The sequence below is a fragment of the Atractosteus spatula genome, chromosome 3 (genome assembly GCF_055471065.1).
Source record: "Atractosteus spatula isolate fAtrSpa1 chromosome 3, fAtrSpa1.hap1, whole genome shotgun sequence".
Lineage (NCBI taxonomy): Eukaryota > Metazoa > Chordata > Actinopteri > Semionotiformes > Lepisosteidae > Atractosteus > Atractosteus spatula.
In genome coordinates, this window is record NC_142708.1 from 32,048,679 (window position 1) to 32,069,781 (window position 21,103).

Here is a 21,103-nt window from a genome sequence, read left to right on the forward strand (position 1 = left end):
AAACATAAGCACAAATACAAAGGTGATTTTAAACTTTCTGATCCTAATATAGAAGGGAACACCAGAACTCCTCGGACTCCACATCTAGCCTAGCGGCCGGTCCTCAGCTTAAATAAGGAAAAAAAGTTTCTTTTACAAGATTTTGAGTTATGTTTGATTCTCATGCTCTGCTTTTGGATTAATGAGAACCCCATGTCTATGGAGGCATTACTGGGGATTGTCCACTGTCTGAATGAGGCAAGCATTCATGACATGAGCACGTCATCCAAAAACTAAATGCAAACCAGAGAATTTGATATGAGTGGAGCACATAACATAACAAAAACCAACATGATTATTTAAAACAATTTTAGAAATGGTTTTAACATTCCAGGAAATGTAGGGCTTTTGTGTCTAGACAGTAGCTAGTATGGCACATGGATGGACACCAGACCTTTGCAGGGCATGCGCACACACACAGACAAACACACAAACAAATGCAAAGGTATATTTTAGAGACTTATAATAACCTACACATGTGTCTTTGGAAGGTGGGGTGAAACCAGAGCACATGGATAAACACTCATGACCATGCAAGCTCCACACAGACAGCAGCCCAGGCAGTCCAGAATCAGGCCCAGGACACAAGAGGTATGACTCCCTATCTTTTGACCAGAATTGCATTCTCTGGAACTGCCTAGTGAAGATCTTCTACATTTCACTGCTTTCTCAATCTGCTGTGAGAAAGAGTTACTCCGTAAATATGAAAAGATACTGACTATGATAAAGAAATGTATGACATTTGGAAAATTTCCATCCCTGCACTGTATTTACTAAATTACTATTACTGTCCTATATAAGCCAGATACACACAGTCTTTGCAATATTTCATTTCTTTGTATATGCCACCTTTGTTTTACAGAAAACAGTTTTCATGCCCACAATTTCATAAATGTACTGACACAGACAATGTAGAGGCTTTAGCATTAGGGAGAATGGAATTCTGTATCAAGAAGAAAATATTTTAATACAGTTTTACATTATTTCATTCATCAGTCCCAATATCTTCAATATTCAGTTAAGCAATGTAATGACTGCACTAATAAAGACAAAACTGGAAGAAACACTTACCTGCATGAAAACCATAAAAGTTAAATCAATTAACCAAGTAAAACAATCAATGAACCGTTAAGGAGGAAGCAAATCTAAATAGAATCCAAATAAATGTCAAAAATTACTATTCATATGCAGGAAATGTTGCCCAAGCTCTTTTCAAAAGCTTTTATAAGACCTTTACCGCAAGACAGCACTTTCTCACTTTTATTTTTATTCAAACTCTAAAACCTGCTTTAATGACTTAATACAAAATGCATTTCAAATGACTGTTTTATAGTCCTATGAATCTGCAGCCTCACTAAGTGCATTAGCCAGCCATGGAGATGACAGCAAGCCATCAGCGCCCAGCATAGCAACTGCACTTCAAAAAACTCACACTGGCATAAATAATGTATTAGTACAAAGATGTGAGCCTTCCATAATAACCTGTGTGCAGCTTTCCTGTTTGCCTGTATGAAGCACCCACATAGCTGCTTTTCATAGCTACTCTTTGATCTCATCAGCTGAGTGGATCTCTGGCTTTTAGAACTACCTCCACATTTTTTAAGAGTGGAAAAGTCAAGAGCTGAGTCTCCTCCTTTAGTCTTGACACAGTAAATTAACAAGAGTTTTTTTTTAGAATGAACACAATTCACCTTTAAATCCCTTTATAATTCAACTTTGCCCGTTAACTCGGAGTTTGTATCAGGACAGTACCTTGCTAACAGAAGCCACTGCTGATCACGGTAAAACTGATGAGAAGCCCGTCATCTCCACGGGATCGATCTATATATTAAATGAACCCGATCAAAGCGTGATCTCAAGCACCTGAACCCAGGAGACTGTGTGCCTATGGGGCTCTCTTGGAAGGGGTTCTTTTGGCAAGTTATTATCTAGTTATCTCAAGACTCAAAAGCACGTGCTGTTGTTCCAGTGGCTCTCCCCAGTTGCAGCTCGGCACAGATCAGTGACCTTCAAATCAGCTACCTTGCCCCGAACATTGCCTTGCAAGCCACCTTGGTGGATCCTCCAAATGCCCAGAGACAAGGTGTATTTAAAGCAAATGCGCTTTCAAAAACAGTTGATGCCAAGAAAAAGAAAACACGTCAACTTGTACAACTGTCTTCCTTCCCTGGAAAGTAGTAGTAAACTTAAGAACAGAAGAACGATTACAAATGAGAATAGGCTACTTGGCCGATCTAGCCTGTTTGGTAGTCGGCAGCTTATTGATCCCAGAATCTCTTCCAGCCATTTGTTGAAAGAAGCCAAGATACTGGCTTCAACAGTATGACTGGGCAGTTTGTTCCATACTCCTACAACTCTTTAGGTAAGTAAGCACCTGCATTTCTCGGTTTTAAATGCACCTTCTGGTTCGTGTTTCATGGTTCCCTTTGGAGAGCCCACTGTGTTGACTTTGTCAATGCCTTTGGGGATTTTAAAGACTTTTACCAGGTCCCCTTGTAGACTTCCCTGTTTAAGACTATATCATTGCATTGCTACCTTTGTCGTGGCTTCTAGACATCAGTATAATCAAGCTGTCATAACTCGGTTAGAAAGAGTACATTAATACATGAATAAATAGATTCATAAATAGGCATTGTTTAAATTGCATACTCCCACCAGCAACAAACCCTCATATAATATCTGCTATCTAGAAGGAGAAAAAAATCATTTGGCCATTTGTTTTGTTGATTGTTAGCATCTCAGAGGTCCTTTTTTTTGTTCTTCTAAAACAGTCAGATGATTTTAAAAAATGAAAATGCAAATATGCATTTTACTGGGCTCTTGAATTTATTAACCTAAAAGGTTTAATTTCCATTTTTTCCTGCATCAGCTTTATTTATAAATGTCGTGCCCTATAAATATCCTGTTATTTTCTTATACTCAAGCACCCTCTTAACAAATCTTCTCATTAATATGTAAATTTAAAGTCAATCGGTCTTCTCCCTGACAGCACTATGAATTCCTAGTGCACTGTGTAATCAGCTTTGACTTGGCATCCACTATTTATCATAAAAGATGTCAGTTTAGAAAAATTATGGGAAATATATTGCAAGTGATGTGACTGCTATCTGGTCGCTTTCCATTTAATTGTTCCTCAAATCACAGATTTATATCCTTAAGGGCTAAATACTGCTCCATAAACAATTCATATTTTACACAAATAAATGAGAAATCCATTCCGCCAGAAGAGACATTATATAGCTTGATGTTGCATTTAGTAAGTCAGAGAAACGGGGGCTATCAGAGCAGCATAAATTAGGTGCTGGTGCAGTATTTACAGCTCTACTAAGGCATTCCATTAAAAACTATCTACAACACAGCAATGGTTCTCATACTCAAGCAAAAGTCCAGCATATGCCTGGTCACTAAAACGTAAAACATTATTTTCAACTTCTTTTTTTCCAATTGTCCTTCAAAGATTGTTACTTATTAATACATTTAAGCTAACAGAACTAATTCTGAAGTATTAAATAACATTTGTAACTGACTCTTCTGCTGTACCAGTGTGTATCGTATACCGATGTATCCGTTTCCACTAACAAAATTAACTTTCAAATTATTTTAACTGGTCTGTGTTTGCTGAATATGATGTTGCATTCAAGTCACACAGATGGTGCTTAGCAGAAAATTAAGGGCTTTTCAAAGAAGGTGTGCAACTATGAAACACCAACCAACCTGAACTTTGTTGAATCAAACTTTTTTTTAAATTAACTGCTAAGTTCTTAATTTATCCATCCATCACCATTCCGTAATAACATCTAACAAAGCTGAAGGCAACTACAACGCCCATAATTTGTTGGCTTTTAACATTTTTAGATGTTTAAGATTGAAATGTTTATTTCAAAACCTGCACTCACTCCAAAAAGGCAAAGGCAAGGGGATTCTGACAGTGCACAATAATTATCACTTACTCATCCACAACATGAATTACTACGCTTCAGATTTTTATTTGCTATCCCACCAAAAAAAGCACTGCTTACGTCTTAGATGACTGACTTGCTTTAAAGTTTTGTATCATTCAACTTTTTGAGTATTTAGAAATATGTAAAGGTAAAGGTCTACCTGCTTATAGTAAGGAAAATGCAATAACACTCAGCTGAACAGGCTGAAATTAACACTTACCTCCCAAAGCAAACAAACATACATCACTCAACAAAATATTATATTAAAAACAGGCAATTTTGTTCCAGGGAAAAGCAGAATTAGTAGAATGTACATGGCTTAAAGAGTTCACACGAGCAAAAAGAGTTCAGCTATGTCACCCGGAAGCATAGTAGAAGAAAGAAAGGGGCTTAAGAGAAAGAAAACATAAAGAAGCTGTCTGGACACTAATCATTAGGAGATCAATATGAATATTGTGGAATATTCTGTATTAGCCCCCTTTATGTGAGAATAGCAGTGGATCTGATCAGGTGGCACCTTCACTAGTGGCTTCAGGGATATCACATGTGCACGATGACTTAGGGAACAAAGGGAATATCCTATACATTATTTCTCATTCACTAACAGGTGAACTTCACATTGTAGTAAGGAAAGTAAAGAAGACCATAAGAAAGTTTATAAACAAGAGAAGTCTAGCCTGTTTTATAGTTAGTAGTTGATGAGATGATCTCATCCATCCATTTTTTTTGCAAGCAAGGGGTTTTACCTACTTTCCCCACAACCCATTTGTGTGAAGAAATGTCTACTGATCTCTTTAAAGGCACTTCCACATTTGATCATTTAAAGGGGAAAGAACTTAAGAACTAACCAGAAAAATGAGCCAAAGCACAGATAAAAAGTTTACTTAGGCAGCAAAAAAAACAAACAAATAAAAGCATATGGCCACTAATGTTTCATAGAGGTGGAAAGCAGCATCATCAAAACAGCCTGAATCAAATTTCAATCAGCAAAGATAAGGCAACAAGGGTGGAGAGGAACATGTTGCAAAGTAATATACTGTAACACTTTTGATTTTTGATGATGACAATAATAATGCAGCTACTTTCGGTAGTTATTTGCCAGATTCTCTTCATTGAGTTTAAAATTTATGACATAGAAAGGTTTATTTTCCTTGTGTGTTTGTCTTCTTCCTCTGGTATTTTCTTTTTTGTTAAACCAATTTTACTGTTAAGGACTATCTAAAACTTTACTTCATGTTCCGGGTATTAAGTATTTTCTGTGTGAGCATTTGATGTTGAAGAGCTTGTGTAAGTGCAAAGTTTCTTTCTATCTCACAATGTGCTACAATGTTTCTAAGAGCATCCATAGCTGTAGTCAATTTTAGTCCACGAGTCTTATTTAACATCTCTGTTGTTTGAAAATTAACTGATTGAGCAAAAAAAAAATAGTCACATTTGCAGATAAAATATTAAAAAGAGGCCAGAAATCCTGTCACAGGAGCAAATTTCATGCCTCTGGTTAGTGCATTCCTCAACATTGGAAAGAGGCCGCAAAGTCACATGTATCCCACCTTGTCGTAATGATTAATGTTTAGCTATAACAGCCCAAAAATATTTACTGCAGCTTGTAATACTTCATAACTTTTAAAAAACTGTTTGACAGAAATGTAATAGCGTAGTTAAATGACTTAGCAGGGGGTTTGCTAAAACCTAAGAAGCAGAAACAGAATGAAATGTAATGAGTAAGGAACCACACTGCTTTTTAAGAGAACTAATTTGCATGCTGCTTCATGGTCAGATTGTTCACCATCAAGGGATTGGTCCCCACTGCTATTTTAATTACACTGATTTATTTAAAGACCCAATAAGTTATTACTGTTGCAGTAAGTACACTTAATAGACAACTATCTGATACGAAGATATGGAAGCAACAGAACTTCAAGCTAAACTATAAGACTCTGCCTTAATGTTCTGCTCAACATCAGTTTTGCAAAGCTGCTCTATTTATTGTTGCTGAAATCAACCCCTTCTTGGAAGTTGGAAACCTTAGTTTTACCTCTGTAAACTCTGTATTATATACTCTGTATTACTCTGTATTATAACTCTGTATTATCATCTAAACCCATGGTTCTCAAACTACGGTATGCGTAATGCAGAGCACCCCCAGGGGGTACGCCAGATGACCATGGAAATTTGTTGTGTGCACTGAAAAATTAGGACGGGTTTTCATATTTTCTATTTTAATAAAATTAGTTTGTGTCAAATAAGCAGCTTACGTACTACGATACAGCGCGCTACTACTTTAGTGGACACAAGAGCGACTATGCAATTCTACACCATTGTATAGGAATGCGTGCTATGAACGAAAACGGCCAATTGTATTCAAAACACGTTATCTCCAGCAAATAGGGAGGTAGGAGAATTTGCGTGATTTTGGAACAAAGGCAATCTTGTGAGCACAGGAAAGAGTGAAAGAAAAATATTTAAGGACTGTTCTAGGTTAATTTGAAAAAAATACACAGAGTGTCTCTGTGTTTCGCTCCCATGCGCATGAAATAAAAACTTTTAACTTCCGATACGGACTCCTGAAACGGAAACGGGGGAAAATGCAAGCTTGCGGATTGCTAAAGCAGGTAAGCCCCACACTATTTGTGAAGAACTGTTTACCGTTGGCAAAGGAACTGACATGTATTATTTGTGGAGAAAAAGCTGCTAAACAGATCGACCTGCTGCCCCCTCCGAAAGACACAGCCACTCATAGAATTACTGATAATGGTGGATGATGTCAAAAGTATGCTGATAGAGCACGTTAAGACGAGCAGATGCTTTTCAATGAAATTAGATAAGTCTGGAGATGTTGTTGATTTGGCCAGTTTGGTCGTTTATGTTAGACACGAGGTATGCCCCATGAGGACTTTCTGTTCTGTAAGGCGCTGCCAACAAGAACTACAGGTGAGCACATATTTCAGCTTCTGAATGAATTTATCGACGAGAATGGCATCGACTTGATACAATGCGTTGGAGTTTGTACAGATGGTGCTACAGCGATGACAAGCTGACACAACGTTGTAGTTGCACGAATTAGAGAGGTTGCTCCAGATATGAAGTGGACGCACTGCAGTATCCACCGCGAGGCCTTGGCCGTCAAGTAAATGCCTGAGGATTTAAAATCTGTTAGACTCCGTTGTGAACTGTATCAAGGCTCGACCAATGAATTCACATCTGCTTTGTTCGACTAAACAGGCTCACTCCTCTCCCTGAAATGGTGCTTTTTTATTGCTTATTTTTAATTGTTGTTCCTGTTGTCATTCTGTAAAGCGCTTTGAGAAGCCACCATTAAAGGCGCTATATCAAATAAAGTTTATTATTATTATATTTATTATATGTGTATGTGAGTGTGAGTGCACGCACGCGCGCTCCTGTTGGTCATTGAGATTTTATGAGAAGATGACTTGTAGGTTGTACTTGGATGCTTTGGTTTGATCAGGGGTGGTACTTGGTCCAAAAAGTTTGAAAACCACTGATCTAAACAGTACGGAACATGATGGGTATCTTTCACATGTGTAACACTGATTAGTCAAGACGGTGACAGTGAAATATTGACCTGCCCTTATTTTGTCAAGATTAGACTACTGTATCACCTTAGTTACTGAGGTATATTCTAAGATAATAACCTTCGGTATGTCCAGAAGTCTGCAGCCTTTTCTCTGTAAACTGCACTGGGCTCTCCAGTTCATTTATAAGCTGCTGAATACTCTAGCACAAGATTATTTTAAGGATTTACTATCTGTGCAGGGCCCAGCTTATAATCTGAGAACTGATGATTCAGTGCTTCTTACGCTGCAAAAAACTAGGCTCCACACATTGAGCAACAGGCCCTTCTTTTCTGCAGCTTCTGGTTTGTGGAACTCACTGACAAAATCCATTCAAGAGATTCTCTTCACTGAAGTGTATAACGTATAATTTAGTTTTAGTGGCAGTACTTTTTTTTTTAGCCAGCAGCCATGTCACCCTGCAATTTACAATTGGCAACCCACTGAAGCTAAGCAGGTGTGAGCCTGGTCAGTACCTGGATGGGAGACCTCCTGGGAAAAACCAAGGTTGCTGCTGGAAGATGTGTTAGTGAGGCCAGCAGGGGGCGCTCACCCTGCGGTTCATATACTGTAAACAAGCGCCGTCTTTCGGATGAGACGTAAAACCGAGGTCCTGACTCTCTGTGGTCATTAAAAATCCCAGGGTGTTTCTCGAAAAGAGTACGGGTGCAACCCCGGTGTCCTGGCCAAATTTCCTATGCCTCTTAATAATCCCCCTCTATGAATTGGCTACATTACTTTGTTCTCCTCCCCCCCCCACTCCGACGGCAGGCGGAGCGATGCGCCGGATGGAGTATTCTCGGTCGCATTTAATGGCAACGTCAGCTCAAAGATTTGGTTCAAACCACCAAATGGAGACTGGTGTGCCGACAAGCGGACCCTGCTGATGCGGGATTAACGCTAGGATGAGAGAGAGAGTGGCAGTACTTTTTTGTCCACATTCCTAGTGCTTCTGTTTTGTATTACATGTGTAACTGTGTATAGAGCTTAAGAGTTTCTTGAAAAATGCTTCTAAGCAAAATAATAATATGACTACAACAATTTTATTTCTCTAAAGAATCAGATAAGTTATGTTTTACAGTAACTTGCCACAGACAATTTCAGAAACACCAGAGCCAATTAGATTCAAAAGTGCCTGGGTGCCTTATTAAATTCAAGGCAAGTCACTGGTATTTTATTCAATTTTACATGAAGAAACTGGAACACAGTTGTTTTATCTTTATTAAATAATCAGGAATTCAATTAAGTTGTATAACTGTGTATCATATCTTTATTTTGTGTTATTGTTAAATCTCAGTAAGATTCACTCATAGTAAAGTGAAGGGTCTGGCCTGAGACAAGAACAACATTAACTGTTCTTCATCTGAAACCGAAACCACATAGAGATGCAGTGTTTGTAGAAGGCAGCCAGAAGACAGAGATTTGAAGTGCAAGACAAAGACAATATTGGGTCTTGCCCCCCCCCCAATACACAAACACACCATCAACATGACTGATATTGGACCAGCACTTTCATTTGACTATCACATCTTTTTGGGTTGGCACTTTTTTCAAAACCTAACAAATGAAATATATGAAACTTTGCAGATAATGTTTACAAGGGCTACCAAAGCAAAAGGATCACGTGCAATTCAGTTTTCAAAACCTAATAAACTTACTTTTAAAATTACATTTTAAAAAAAGTAGAGCTGGAGTTATGTAAATCTGAAGCTCAAGGAATCTTTAATTAAGGAACATTAAAAGAAAGGTTAATTTAATCAGAACTTTCTAGTTACATATATTTTTTTTATCATATGGTTTACATAGCAATCACAGTCTTCTAGTATTAATAATGTGCTCTATTTTTAGAATAAAATATCCATCTTAAGTTAATGCAGGAAAGTTCAAAAACCATGTCACTACTTTACATCCATTATTAACCCTCATTTTACTGGGCATCTTAAAAGGTGCTAAAATAAAAAAAAAACTCTGTTAGCAGCAGATGCTATTATCAAAATGAACCCAAGTCTGAACTTCTGTATCTAAGTAATTCATACTCTGGAAAAAGCTGTCAAAACAAAATTAACATTAAATCTCTTGAGACTTTTTTTTTATACTTTGCTGTTGTTTTCAAGGTCAGGATTCACTTTAGTTAAATTGACAAAAATGGCTCTGCAAATATCTCACCTCCAGCTGCCAGTAACAGCCTTGCAGAAAGAAATCTCACATTTTAGAAAAAACAAAAATCACTAAAGCACCAGCACCAGACCTAACCAGTACCACCTGGCTTATTTTAGGTTTTCACAGCACTTTTTATTCTCTCTTACCTGTGAATATCCCTGGGTGGCTTTACAGAGAAAAAGAGCAAACAGGTTTAAAATAAAAAAAAATATTCAGAAAATACAAATGGATTCAGGTTGAAAAAAATACATTGAAAGAGTACAAAGTCTTGCAGAGCTACAAATCAGGCATTTTATGTAAAATAAAACCCGTTGTACATTCATCTGCAATCTCTGCTATTAAAAACATATACACAGAAATGACCACCTAAATGCACAGAATAAAACCTAACAATACCAGTAACAGGTCAATACTATAATTCCTGAAATGTTCTGAAGAAAATGTTTGGTGACGATGAGGAGGTAACTCAATTTCAACCTGAATATTAAAGCAGAGAAATAAACAAAATTCAAACATCTTTGTCATTTTGTATTGCAAAAACCTGTCACATCTCTATTCTTATCACATCTCTTACTTAGTGAAAAGAATTCTTCAACCTCACAGGTGCACGTGAAACATAAGACAAACAAGAGGAGGCTACTTGGCCTACCAAGCCTGTTTTGGTAGTTAGTAGCCAACTGATTCAATGATATCATCCAGCCATTTCATGAAAGATACCAGGGTATCGGCTTCTGGGTAGCGAGTATCATATTTCTACGACCTTTGCAAAAAGGAAGTACCTCCTGTTCTCTGTTTTAAAAGCACTTCTACATAGTTTCCACTTATGTTGGCTGGTTCATTTTTAACTGTTTATTCTGAAGATTGTAAGAGGACCCGAGGAAGGGTCATTTATAACCGGTATTTCCGGAACGAAACACTGAAAATACTCGATATAGACCTGGGCAAGATGGCCACCCAGGATAACCAGCTGACCCGCTATTGGGAAAAGCCTGCGCAGTGAAACAAGGAGACAGCTGAACTACATCAGGAAACAGGATATAAATGCCCCAAAAGCGATGAGCCGGTGTGGAAGCCGATAAGGTGAAAGCGTTTTGGAGGAAGAGATTTAGGAGTGTGCTGAAAGGAGTTTAAGAATAACGGACTATTGGATACGGTTTTGACTAAGATTACGGATTACGGCTTGGACATGGCGCAGAGTAGTGTGGACATACGGATTTAGGAATTTGGATCGTTTAAGGATACTGGCAACGGATTGCGGATCGGATTTGGAGAGACGTACCAACGAAGAACAAAGAAGATCAGTGTGGTGTGAGTTAGATCTCTTTTACACCTGTTTTTACACCGGCAACACCACAAGATCATTAGGCTGACTGTCAATGACTTTCAGGATTTGGAAGCTCTAGATTAGATCCTCTTTTGGTCTTCTTTATTCAAGACATGATGAAGATAAATCATTCCATTAAGATCTGTACCTGGCTGCTGTTCTCTAGACTAATACAAGGGCACCAATAGTTTGTTTTTGATAACATGGTGACAATTAAATACAAAATTGTACATGAGGTCTTTGAAGTACATTATACAATTTTAACATTTAGGTTCCCTTGATTTAAATTTTGCTTGCTTTTTGTATTGCTTCTCCACACTGTGTAGACAATGTAATAACGTATCAACGCGTGAAAAATGTTTTGACTTTTTCATATGTAGCCTCTTTAAGATCAGAGTTTTCCATTCTGTATTAAGCATGTTTTAACTAGCTGGTTTGCTTGTCTACAATAAAAGTAATCTACCTGATGTTTTCCTGTCTTGCGTTTTACATTTCATTTGCTGCCTTTACAATGTTTCCTAATCCTATTTCGGCAACGTCTGCAAACTTGACCAATATACTAACTATTCCAGAATCAGAATCTAGATCACTGATATTAAGTAGGAAAACCAGTTTTTCATTTTTTCATTTTTCATTTCATTAATCAATTCTCAATCCAACTATGTCTCTTTTTAGTTTCTGACATTCTGCACTTGCTCCTGACATTCCTACAGATCCTTCCCTGTCCTTGTGAAGAAACTGATGTCTCCCATAAACACCACTTCTAAGCACATACATTTAAATTACAGTATACATAATGCAAAGCATCATAATTACCATAAATATTAAAAATAGAATTAGCATATGCATTTAATGATCTATAACACACACAATACTGTACCTTTAGAAGGTTTTTGCTGTTCTAAGGCTCTTGATTCCTCTAGGTTTAGTTCCTGAGCCTGAAACCTCTTTCTGATATGTCCCTCTTCTATCTTTCCTGTTTCTTTGGCACAGTCTCTATCCACCAATGCTGTATTCATCGCCATTGTTTCCGGTCATCTGTGTCACTATGATTCCTACACCATCCTAATTGCCTGCTAATGTGGTAACTTGCTTATTAGTTCTAGTACTCCCTGCATTTAGGTACAAGCCATTATTACAATTAGGTACACTTAAAGGAATAAAAGACTCACCTCCTTCCAGGGACTAAGGAACTGTGTGCGGGCGTATCTGGTCAACACGTTGATGATGACAACCTGGCCCCACTCTTCCACATCCACTAGGAGGTTGCAGAGCTTACGGTAGTTCTTGTGAATCAGATCGATTCGATCGGGACACACTTCTTCAAAAGCCATCACAACACTTCCAGCGACCAGCTTATTAAAAAAATGAATATGCATATAAAGATTGTTTACAAAAAAATGCACAGCAGCTCTCATAGCTATTTGAATACAGTATATTTTGAAATGGCTTTCAACAGGCATGTTAAGACTCCAGTGAGGCATGAAAAAAACTTTTCTTTTAGATATTTATGCATATACATATATATGATCTACGTGAAGACTAAAAATCGACTGACATTTTATTAATAGCTTTCATATGACTAATCCACTTAGTCAATATAAGTTTGATTTCACAACTGGTTGTCATTTGTTCCTTTGCCTTGACATACGTTACTCTTCTGAACACTCTGAATGATCAAGTGATTTCATGGAGTCACAAATCATGATAATTAGAATGCAGGTACATTTGAATGGAAAAAGGTAAATACTTTCTGTTCAAATGATGGGTGGTGGATGCTTGAATAAAACATAGTTGACTTATCATAACTTCCTCATGAAAATTCTTACTCACTCAGATATACTAAGTACTGTATACTCGTTATCGACAGCACAACGATCATTTTCTTGGAAATGTAAAAATTAAAGATGTGAACAACAGACATGAAAGAAATCACATTTTTCAAAGTTTAAAGTACTTACAGTACCAGTCACTTTGTATCAGTATTAATACCTGAAAATCTAAATACATTCAGTTTCAGTGTAAAATGACTTCGTACTACTAAATTACTTTTTAAAAGATGCCTTTTCCATTTTTAGAGGCGTAAGATTAAATGTACTGTCAGGGTATAATTGATTAAATTACCATTTACAGTTTGCGCAAGAAAGGGATGTGAAGAAAAACAAACTGGCTTCTTTCTTTAACCTCATTAGCAGACGGCAAGGTCCATAAAGTAACAGGAAAATACAAATCATAAATACCATAATTACCTTTAATCATATAGCCTAATTATCCTGACTGCATAATCATCTCTTTTTGGAGGTATAATTTACTGGTACTTCACCAATCTTATCTGAAAGTTAAATACCAAGACAACACTATTTTACATACTAATGTCATTGTAATAATGGGCATTGAACATTTGCTTTTTCTATGCTCGGTTTTTAATGTTACTTTGGACCTGCTTTTAAGCCTCAAGCGACAGAAGGACTGATTAACTGGAAAAAAAACTCCCTTTGCAAGAATGACAATTTAGGAAAATGATCAAATGCTATGAAGTTTGCATTTTCGGTTATTTTATGGGCACTGACTGACATTAGGTTTATTAATATGCAACACACATTACACTTAGAAGGAAGAAGCCTGGAATATAGTTTCCTTATTATAATAGACTAGCTTCTAGCCCTATGGGGATTTTATGCATTACCTATCAGCATAAACGTGAGCTTGCATTTATTGACTCCAGTCCTGTTGGTCGTCTGGTACCTGCTGGGCCCAGCAAGACCACTAATCATTCACAAATCCTGCAATTTTAGAATAAACAATGACAGCACAACAAGTACAACTAAAAAAAAAACTCTCCAAAGCACTTCCAACCTTCAGCCAGAAACTGACTACATAAGCTTAGCACTTTGCACAGAAACTCAAACAGCTAAGCTACAGCCCTGCCATTTCGATAAGTTTTTTTTTTAATTCAGGAACAAATACAACAGGTTCACTCATGAAAGAAGCTGCCCAGAGAAATGTAAAATAAAAAATGAAAGAACAGAAGAAGAAGATATAAGTGGCACAGTAACTGATTTTAAAGTGTATACAAAAATAAACCAATAATATGAGGTGAGTAAATACCCTCACTAGGTTTGGCATAAAACCTGTCAAGTAACGCAACCTATCTGTTGGAAAACTTAAAACACAGCAAAAACCGGTTCACACAATGTTCAATGTTACATAAGCTGTGAAGCCTGACGCTTTTAAAATGGTTATCAGGCTAGTTCACAAAAGTGTTGGCCTTCAGTGGTTGCTTAAGGACAAAAAGGCAGAGCACAATCTCTGAACAACTCGGTCATTTTCAAGTTCTCTCCACCAATAAAAGACAATAAAAAAGTAACATTTACTGCTTATCTTTTGACGATTGGTCTCCAATTTTCACAAAACAATAACAGGTTCAAAACTGCCATTAAAATATAAACGGCTACGTCCTTTGAGCAAGCTTTATTACTATTCCATTTCATGAATCACAATATGCTTGGGGCAGAGCGCCAATTCTTTTTTAACTGGTCACACATGACTGCATAGAATCAAGCTTTTGATTCCTGAACAGAATCATCACAATCGTCCCTGTAGCAAGCTTGTAATATTTAGATTTTATTTTCCATTTATGGATTTTTCACATTAGAGCAATAAGCAGGAATCATTCGTCTCCCTGCGGTTGCCAAAGCTTTGCTGTGCTGTTGCTATGAACTTCAGCCATTAGCTGTGCTCTAAGGTAAACTACATGCACCATCAACAAAACTGACACCCCATCTATGGAGTTCATATTTTCTCTAGATTATCTATGCTAGTTGACAAGCTGGTAATGGAAAAATCACACTAAGCAAATGGGTCCTCTAATAACAATAAATTTCCTATAAAATTATGAAGGGTACAAAACGTTTCCTTGCATCTATTTTGTCATGAATTCTAATTAACGCCACGAAAACCTGAGAGTGCTGGGTCATCACTAGAAGACTGCTGAGGCTTGATTGATAAGATAGTGTAAGTTGGCCCACTCTGCCAACGTCCCCTTCTTTTAAATTAATGGCCAACCCACCTACCCTAATCATACAGCCCAAATGATATTCCCCCTTCTTATTTCAATTTTCTACAGGCATGGAAAATAGGAAAGATCACTCATTTATCTTGTAATAGCTGGATAATAGATCTATCACAATGAAACATCTGCACAAACTCAGGGTCCTCCCCCCCTTCCTTCGCATACAAGACTGAACACTCCTTCTCACTTTCCCCACCGCCACCTACAATACTAAATCAATACCCTGTGTGTGAGCTGTGAGCTAGCCACACAACGGACTCTTTTCTGCTTTTTTAGGTATACACACAGAATTTGGTCTCAATTCAAGCGAAATCAAAAGGAGAAAGATCACAATTCTACTGCCACGGTCAGGGTTTGCCGGCACAAAATAACGCAAATGTGGAGACAATAAGAAATCGTACATGGAGTGTCACTCATCTTTCTTTCTGTCTTGTACCATTCTAATTATGGGTAAAATACACTATTGTGCTGTATTTTGAATGTGTCATTAAACCAAAAAGTGCACCCCTGGGAATATGCTTTCCACACACATGAAGTATGGGCTGATTACTTTGTACTGAAATCTGGGTTCTCAAAGTGGAGATGTATGTCGCCAGATTTACGTATCCAATTGAATTTGACATTTTAATGAGCCTCCAGTACTGACTGGCCCAAGAAGACAAGTTCTCAATTTCACTATAATTCAAGCAAATGTAAAAGACAGAGGATATGAATGGCCTTCTTGCCGTCATTCGTCATTTCACTGAATCAGACTATTCATATCTGAAACAGGATTCAAAACACAAGTTCAAAAATATTGCAGCTTCCAAACTGCACAAACAGCACATTGTTACAATTACATGATATACTAAAATAACTGTACTTCAGAAAATGAAGTGTTAAAATCTATATGGGAAAGCTGCCAAATACTCTTTAAAATGTTATTATCCTTGAAACGATAAAACAGATGCATGTGACCAGAAATAGTTTTAATTCTGGATGGAGAAAGTCCAAATTTCAAACCCTGAAGCACCCATTTATCCCCATATTATCTTAACTATAAAACTTTAAATCAAAGTTTGATATTATCTTGTCATGTCTCTCTAGGTCTCTACTCATAACACCGCTGTGATCCCAATTGAGTAACAAATCTGTCATTTATTATATTAAAATGGAACAAAATATTTTTTAAACGTGTGGTTATCCTTTCAACTATTTCAGATTGTGAATTAGGCAAATAATTTTGGAAGTGTAAAGTGTTGTAATGGAAAGATACAGGGAGACTCCCAAAATTCACTGTCACCAACTGTCACTCAAGTGCTCACAGAGATGTCTGTGGTTCTTTTTCATATTTTTAAAATACATAGAAAAACTTTTTAGTATGCTAAATAACTTACTTTCTCAGCAAACTAAAAACAAGTTCTGATAAAAGACTAACCATCCATAACTACAAAATGAAAAGAAAAAATAATCTTGTTAAATACAAATGTGTGGCTATTAAAAATCATAAAATCAAGAAAAAATGATTAAATTAAAAAAAACTTTAGAAGAAGAAACAGCAAAGGTTTAAAAAAAGTTTTGACAACTCTAGAACCTAAAGGAGTGATATACTCAACATGGAGTTCAGCATGGAGTTTTACTATTCTTCAGAGAATGTATTTGTGAATGTATTTGTATTGTGCTCAAGGACACTGGTTAGTTTGGTCTTATTCAATATGACTGCACAACAACCCTCTAAGAGAAGGGGTGGAAAAAAAATGTTTGAATCCAGTATATCCACTTGCATGTAAATAAAATACTGTTTACAGAAGTGCATACATTTAAAACATATAAAAATCAATAAAATGCATTAACAAACACTGAATATTTATAAACATACTGTATGTTATCAGAGCTGTGGGAACTGATAGCTATACTTTTTGTAAGTCAACCCAAACAGGTCAAGTGCTGTTTTTCTGTATGCTCATGATCCTCGGCCACTAACACTGCTTGATTCGATCAACACAATTTAATATTTCAAATAAGACCATAATGTAATTTCAGAAGTTTGAAATGTAGTTTAATGAACTGACTATGTTTATAAGCCCTATCTCAGGTTTGCTTAAGTGCACTGCACAGGATCAAATGGTCAGGGTCACTTCTTCCATATACTGTAGTCAGCGATGTCTTATGAAGACAATAAAATATGTAATGATAGGAGTCCTATAGCTTCAAACATAACTTTCTATGCAGTCCAATAACTGACTATAATCCTTAATATTGACCCTTAAATGTAAAACAACGACTAAAATGCTTAAACACCAAGATTAAGCAAAACTCAAAGAACGGTTTTATAAGGTTATTATACATTCCAGATTATTTTTTCCATATAATTTCCACTATCTGGTAGACAATTTATAATACACATGCTACTGAATAAAACAGTTTTCTTCATTCAATGAATCTGTCCACACAAGGAATCTGAACCACAGTCCTGAATTTAAGATAACTTGATTTCTGCTAAACACCAAGCACATTAATATAAAGTAATTATTTCAACTGTCCTGTGGGTCGAAAATGGGTTACATCATATACAACATGTCTTGAAAGTCTTTTAACAATTTATATTTTATTTATATTTAAATACGCCAAAGTGTCCCACCTATTTCTGTTCTTTAAAGTTTCTTTCAGTCGAAAGTTTTCCGTCTGGAAAAACTTATGTTGCTTTTCAACTAGAATTAGGTCTTGAATATATACTTTATATATATATTTTTAAGATTAGAAAAACCCAACCACAAAACCAATCATGTCTGGGTCGATAAAAATGCAGATTCATTTAAAGCACTATACTTGTAAAGAACCTTTCTGTATTCATTAGTTGATACTGGTAGAATGTTACACAAATATTTTCTTCAGGTGTGGAACTTGATATGGCATTAGATGTGTCTACGAAAGCCAAAATAGTAACAAATGAATATTACTTTGCCAATAACAACAAGGAATAAAATTGATTAAGAACAACAAATATTTACTACTGTTGTTTTATAGGTAAGCTGCCAGGAACAAAACACAAACGAAATGGTAAAATATCTCGCTCGAGGAAAACTGTTTTGTCTGCAATGATCCAAATGACACCTGCTAGCTCATTACAAGGCTCCCTGAGAAAGAGCATTTTTGTACAGGGAAGTGATCATTCTTCATTAAAACCTTAAGTAAACATGCAATGCATCTGGTGCATGATATTTTCTACATGAATTTCAATTAATTTACAGTTGCTTTTGTAGCCTGAACATCTTCCATCTTCTAGATTTAAATCATTTTTTTAAGTGTGTTGCGTGAATGCTTTAATTTGTGATTGGGGAATTAAAAAGCTGGAGAGTGCAGTTGCTGGTTTCTGACATTACAGTTCTTAGATAATTAAAGATAAATCTTTAGACCCAGTCATCAAGACACGGGGAGCATGAAGATCTCCTTTTCTTTTTTATTATTTATACAGTGTACATAAACTGTTACGAATCCACCATTCTATAGTGAAAATTACTCTGTCACAAGGCCTAAATTAAATAGAGGAAGGAATGCATTAAACCTTCTTCATGCTGTCAAGTTAGCTTGGCTTTCCCCTGTCAGCTCTTGTTAAATGAACAAGGTTTACAAAAACAACACCAAGGGCTTGTTTTCAGCCTGTCAGAGATACAAAGGAACTCTTCTAAAGGTTACTACAATGATGCCATCTTCTTTTAGTTACCAAGTATCATGGGCATTAATTAAATTGCTCCTGATATTCTCACACATTTCCTAACATCTGTGCTATAAATTACACAGGCATTTAAATTAGGCGTTTTCTTAATTTTTTTAATCCAAACAAAAGGGACTTATAGTACACCCACACTGTTTCTAATACGAGACAGAAAGAGGAGTTATGTTTGTCTTTTTACCTCATACAGATGTACTGCCTAGTAAAGGCCCTTTCATAACCTCAAGAATGTATGTTATCAATCTAAGTGTCAATTATTAAATTAATTTAAATGTGCAGGCCGCCAAACAATATATTTCAATGTTTAAAAACGAGCTCCAACACTTCCCATTTACATTAGCATTTTAGTCTACTCCTGAACACTTGCTAGTTTAGTTTTTATAATTGTGGAGTGAAGAATACTCTCACTCTCAAAAGCAGAGAGTTTCATGTATGAGCTCTAGTACTAGTATGTTTTTGTATGTGGCCAGGTAGAAAACTAGTCTAGCATGTTAACCATTAGTCTTGTGTCTCTGGTGATACTGGTTCAATGCATCACAAGAATTAAATGAAATGTGGCAATGTTTCAATGTTTTTCTCCTGTGTTTACATTTTGTGTTACATAGTAAATAAACCACAATATAGAAAAATGAGCTTTGTGAACAGTCTCTGTACAAAGGGATATGCCTGTAGCCTTAATTGTTACTAATATTAAAAAACATTCTGAAAAAAAACAATTGCATCTTTTCTTTTTTTGCTACCATTACATATTTCAAGTACGAAGGCATAAAATAATAAAATCTTTATAATGGAGCAAAAAAGAAATCATAATACAGATAAAAATAAAGTTTAAAAAGATGGAAAACACCAATTATAAAATGCAAATCAATTGTGCCAGATATATAAAGAACAGCAGATTTTCTGGTCACCTATCGATTACAAGTTAATACATTTTCTTTACTTGTCTGCTTAAGATAGCAATTCCCACTCCCCAGGGAAAAGAAGTAACTTCACTGAAAGCAGTCACTTGTTTACAGCTAGCATTAATTTAGATTTAATACAACCTTCAGCAGATGATAGCTGGCACTTGAAAGAAAATCATTGTGTTTACATCTCTTTATAACTTAAAATTAAAAATGGCAAATTCCAATTGCATTTAAAAACATTGAAATAATAACATCAAAATGAAGAAACAAATTATGTCCATAGTCATGTAACCACATAAAACTGCTTGAGTAGGTCTCCCCCATGTGTCCAACAACTCTTATTGCACAGAAAGGCCCAGCCTTAAAATGCCTTGTTAAAGGCAGATCGTCAACAGACAAGCTTCCTCCTCTCCAGAAGCACAAACCTCAATATCAGGCAGGCATAATGTATGTAAAGGGACATCCTTGGCAAATCCTTCCCTCAATGTCAGATGCCAGCAGTAAATTCAAATTAATTTCACCAAGACGGCACTGATTAGTCACTTTACTTACTGTGCTTTTGTCCTTTAACAGTTTCTCAATGACCTCAATTAAATGTTCTTTCTGATCCGGTTCAAGACTAGGAAAAGATAACGATACAACACAAATACAATCATTAAACATACAAGCAACAACAAAAAAAACTGACTACTGAATAATGTATATTTCTTACAGCATTCAAATAGTTTCTAAATAATCACCTATTACCAGACTTTTCACCCGAAGAGTTCTCCATTTTCCCCTCCCTCACTCTTACACTAAATTAAATCTTTAGTCTTAGCCCTCACACTACAAAATGGTTAGTTTCCTATGTTACGTGGTAAAAAACATTAATTTCACAAAGATGTGCATACGCAAGCAATAATGGATTTTATATAGCAGTGTGGTAATGTCTCAAAGAATGCAATTATGATCAGTATGCTTTACACCACTGTGTAATTCTTGAGTACTTGTCCATTCACTCTCTTTAACCAAGATTAATTTACCTGTACAGTTTCTGAATTGCATGAGCTGCAGTTTTTCTGACATAAGGTGACAAATCAGTAGCTGCTTCTTTAATGGCCAGCATCATGATTGGAACAATAATAGGCACTCGGATGCTGGATAAAACTCTCAGAGCGCTTGCACGGATCAGCTGGTTAGGATCCTACAAAACAGAGGGAACATAAAACACCGAAGGTAAGTGCACTTTATTCCCCTTTAGCCTAAAAAACGTAAGTCTACTTGTTTAATGTAACTTACTGTAACAGGCAATATCCTTGAGGGTATTCCAAAGTATATTCCTCATTTCCTATTAAAAATGCTATACGTAATTGCAGTCTTTCACATTTGTGATGAT

At 36.3% G+C, this 21,103-nt stretch overlaps 1 protein-coding gene across 1 annotated transcript in view; it reads right to left on the bottom strand.

Moving 5' to 3' along the window:
• Positions 1–21,103, bottom strand: part of ap3b1a (adaptor related protein complex 3 subunit beta 1a) — a 119,594-nt gene that overhangs the window by 76,854 nt on the left and 21,637 nt on the right. Inside the window, exons 5-7 of the mRNA XM_088910867.1 lie at positions 20,751–20,911; positions 20,278–20,344; positions 12,209–12,391 (exon numbers count right to left, since the gene is read on the bottom strand). Of these exons, the coding sequence (XP_088766993.1) occupies positions 12,209–12,391; positions 20,278–20,344; positions 20,751–20,911 (411 nt within the window). The remainder of the gene's footprint in view (positions 1–12,208; positions 12,392–20,277; positions 20,345–20,750; positions 20,912–21,103) is intronic.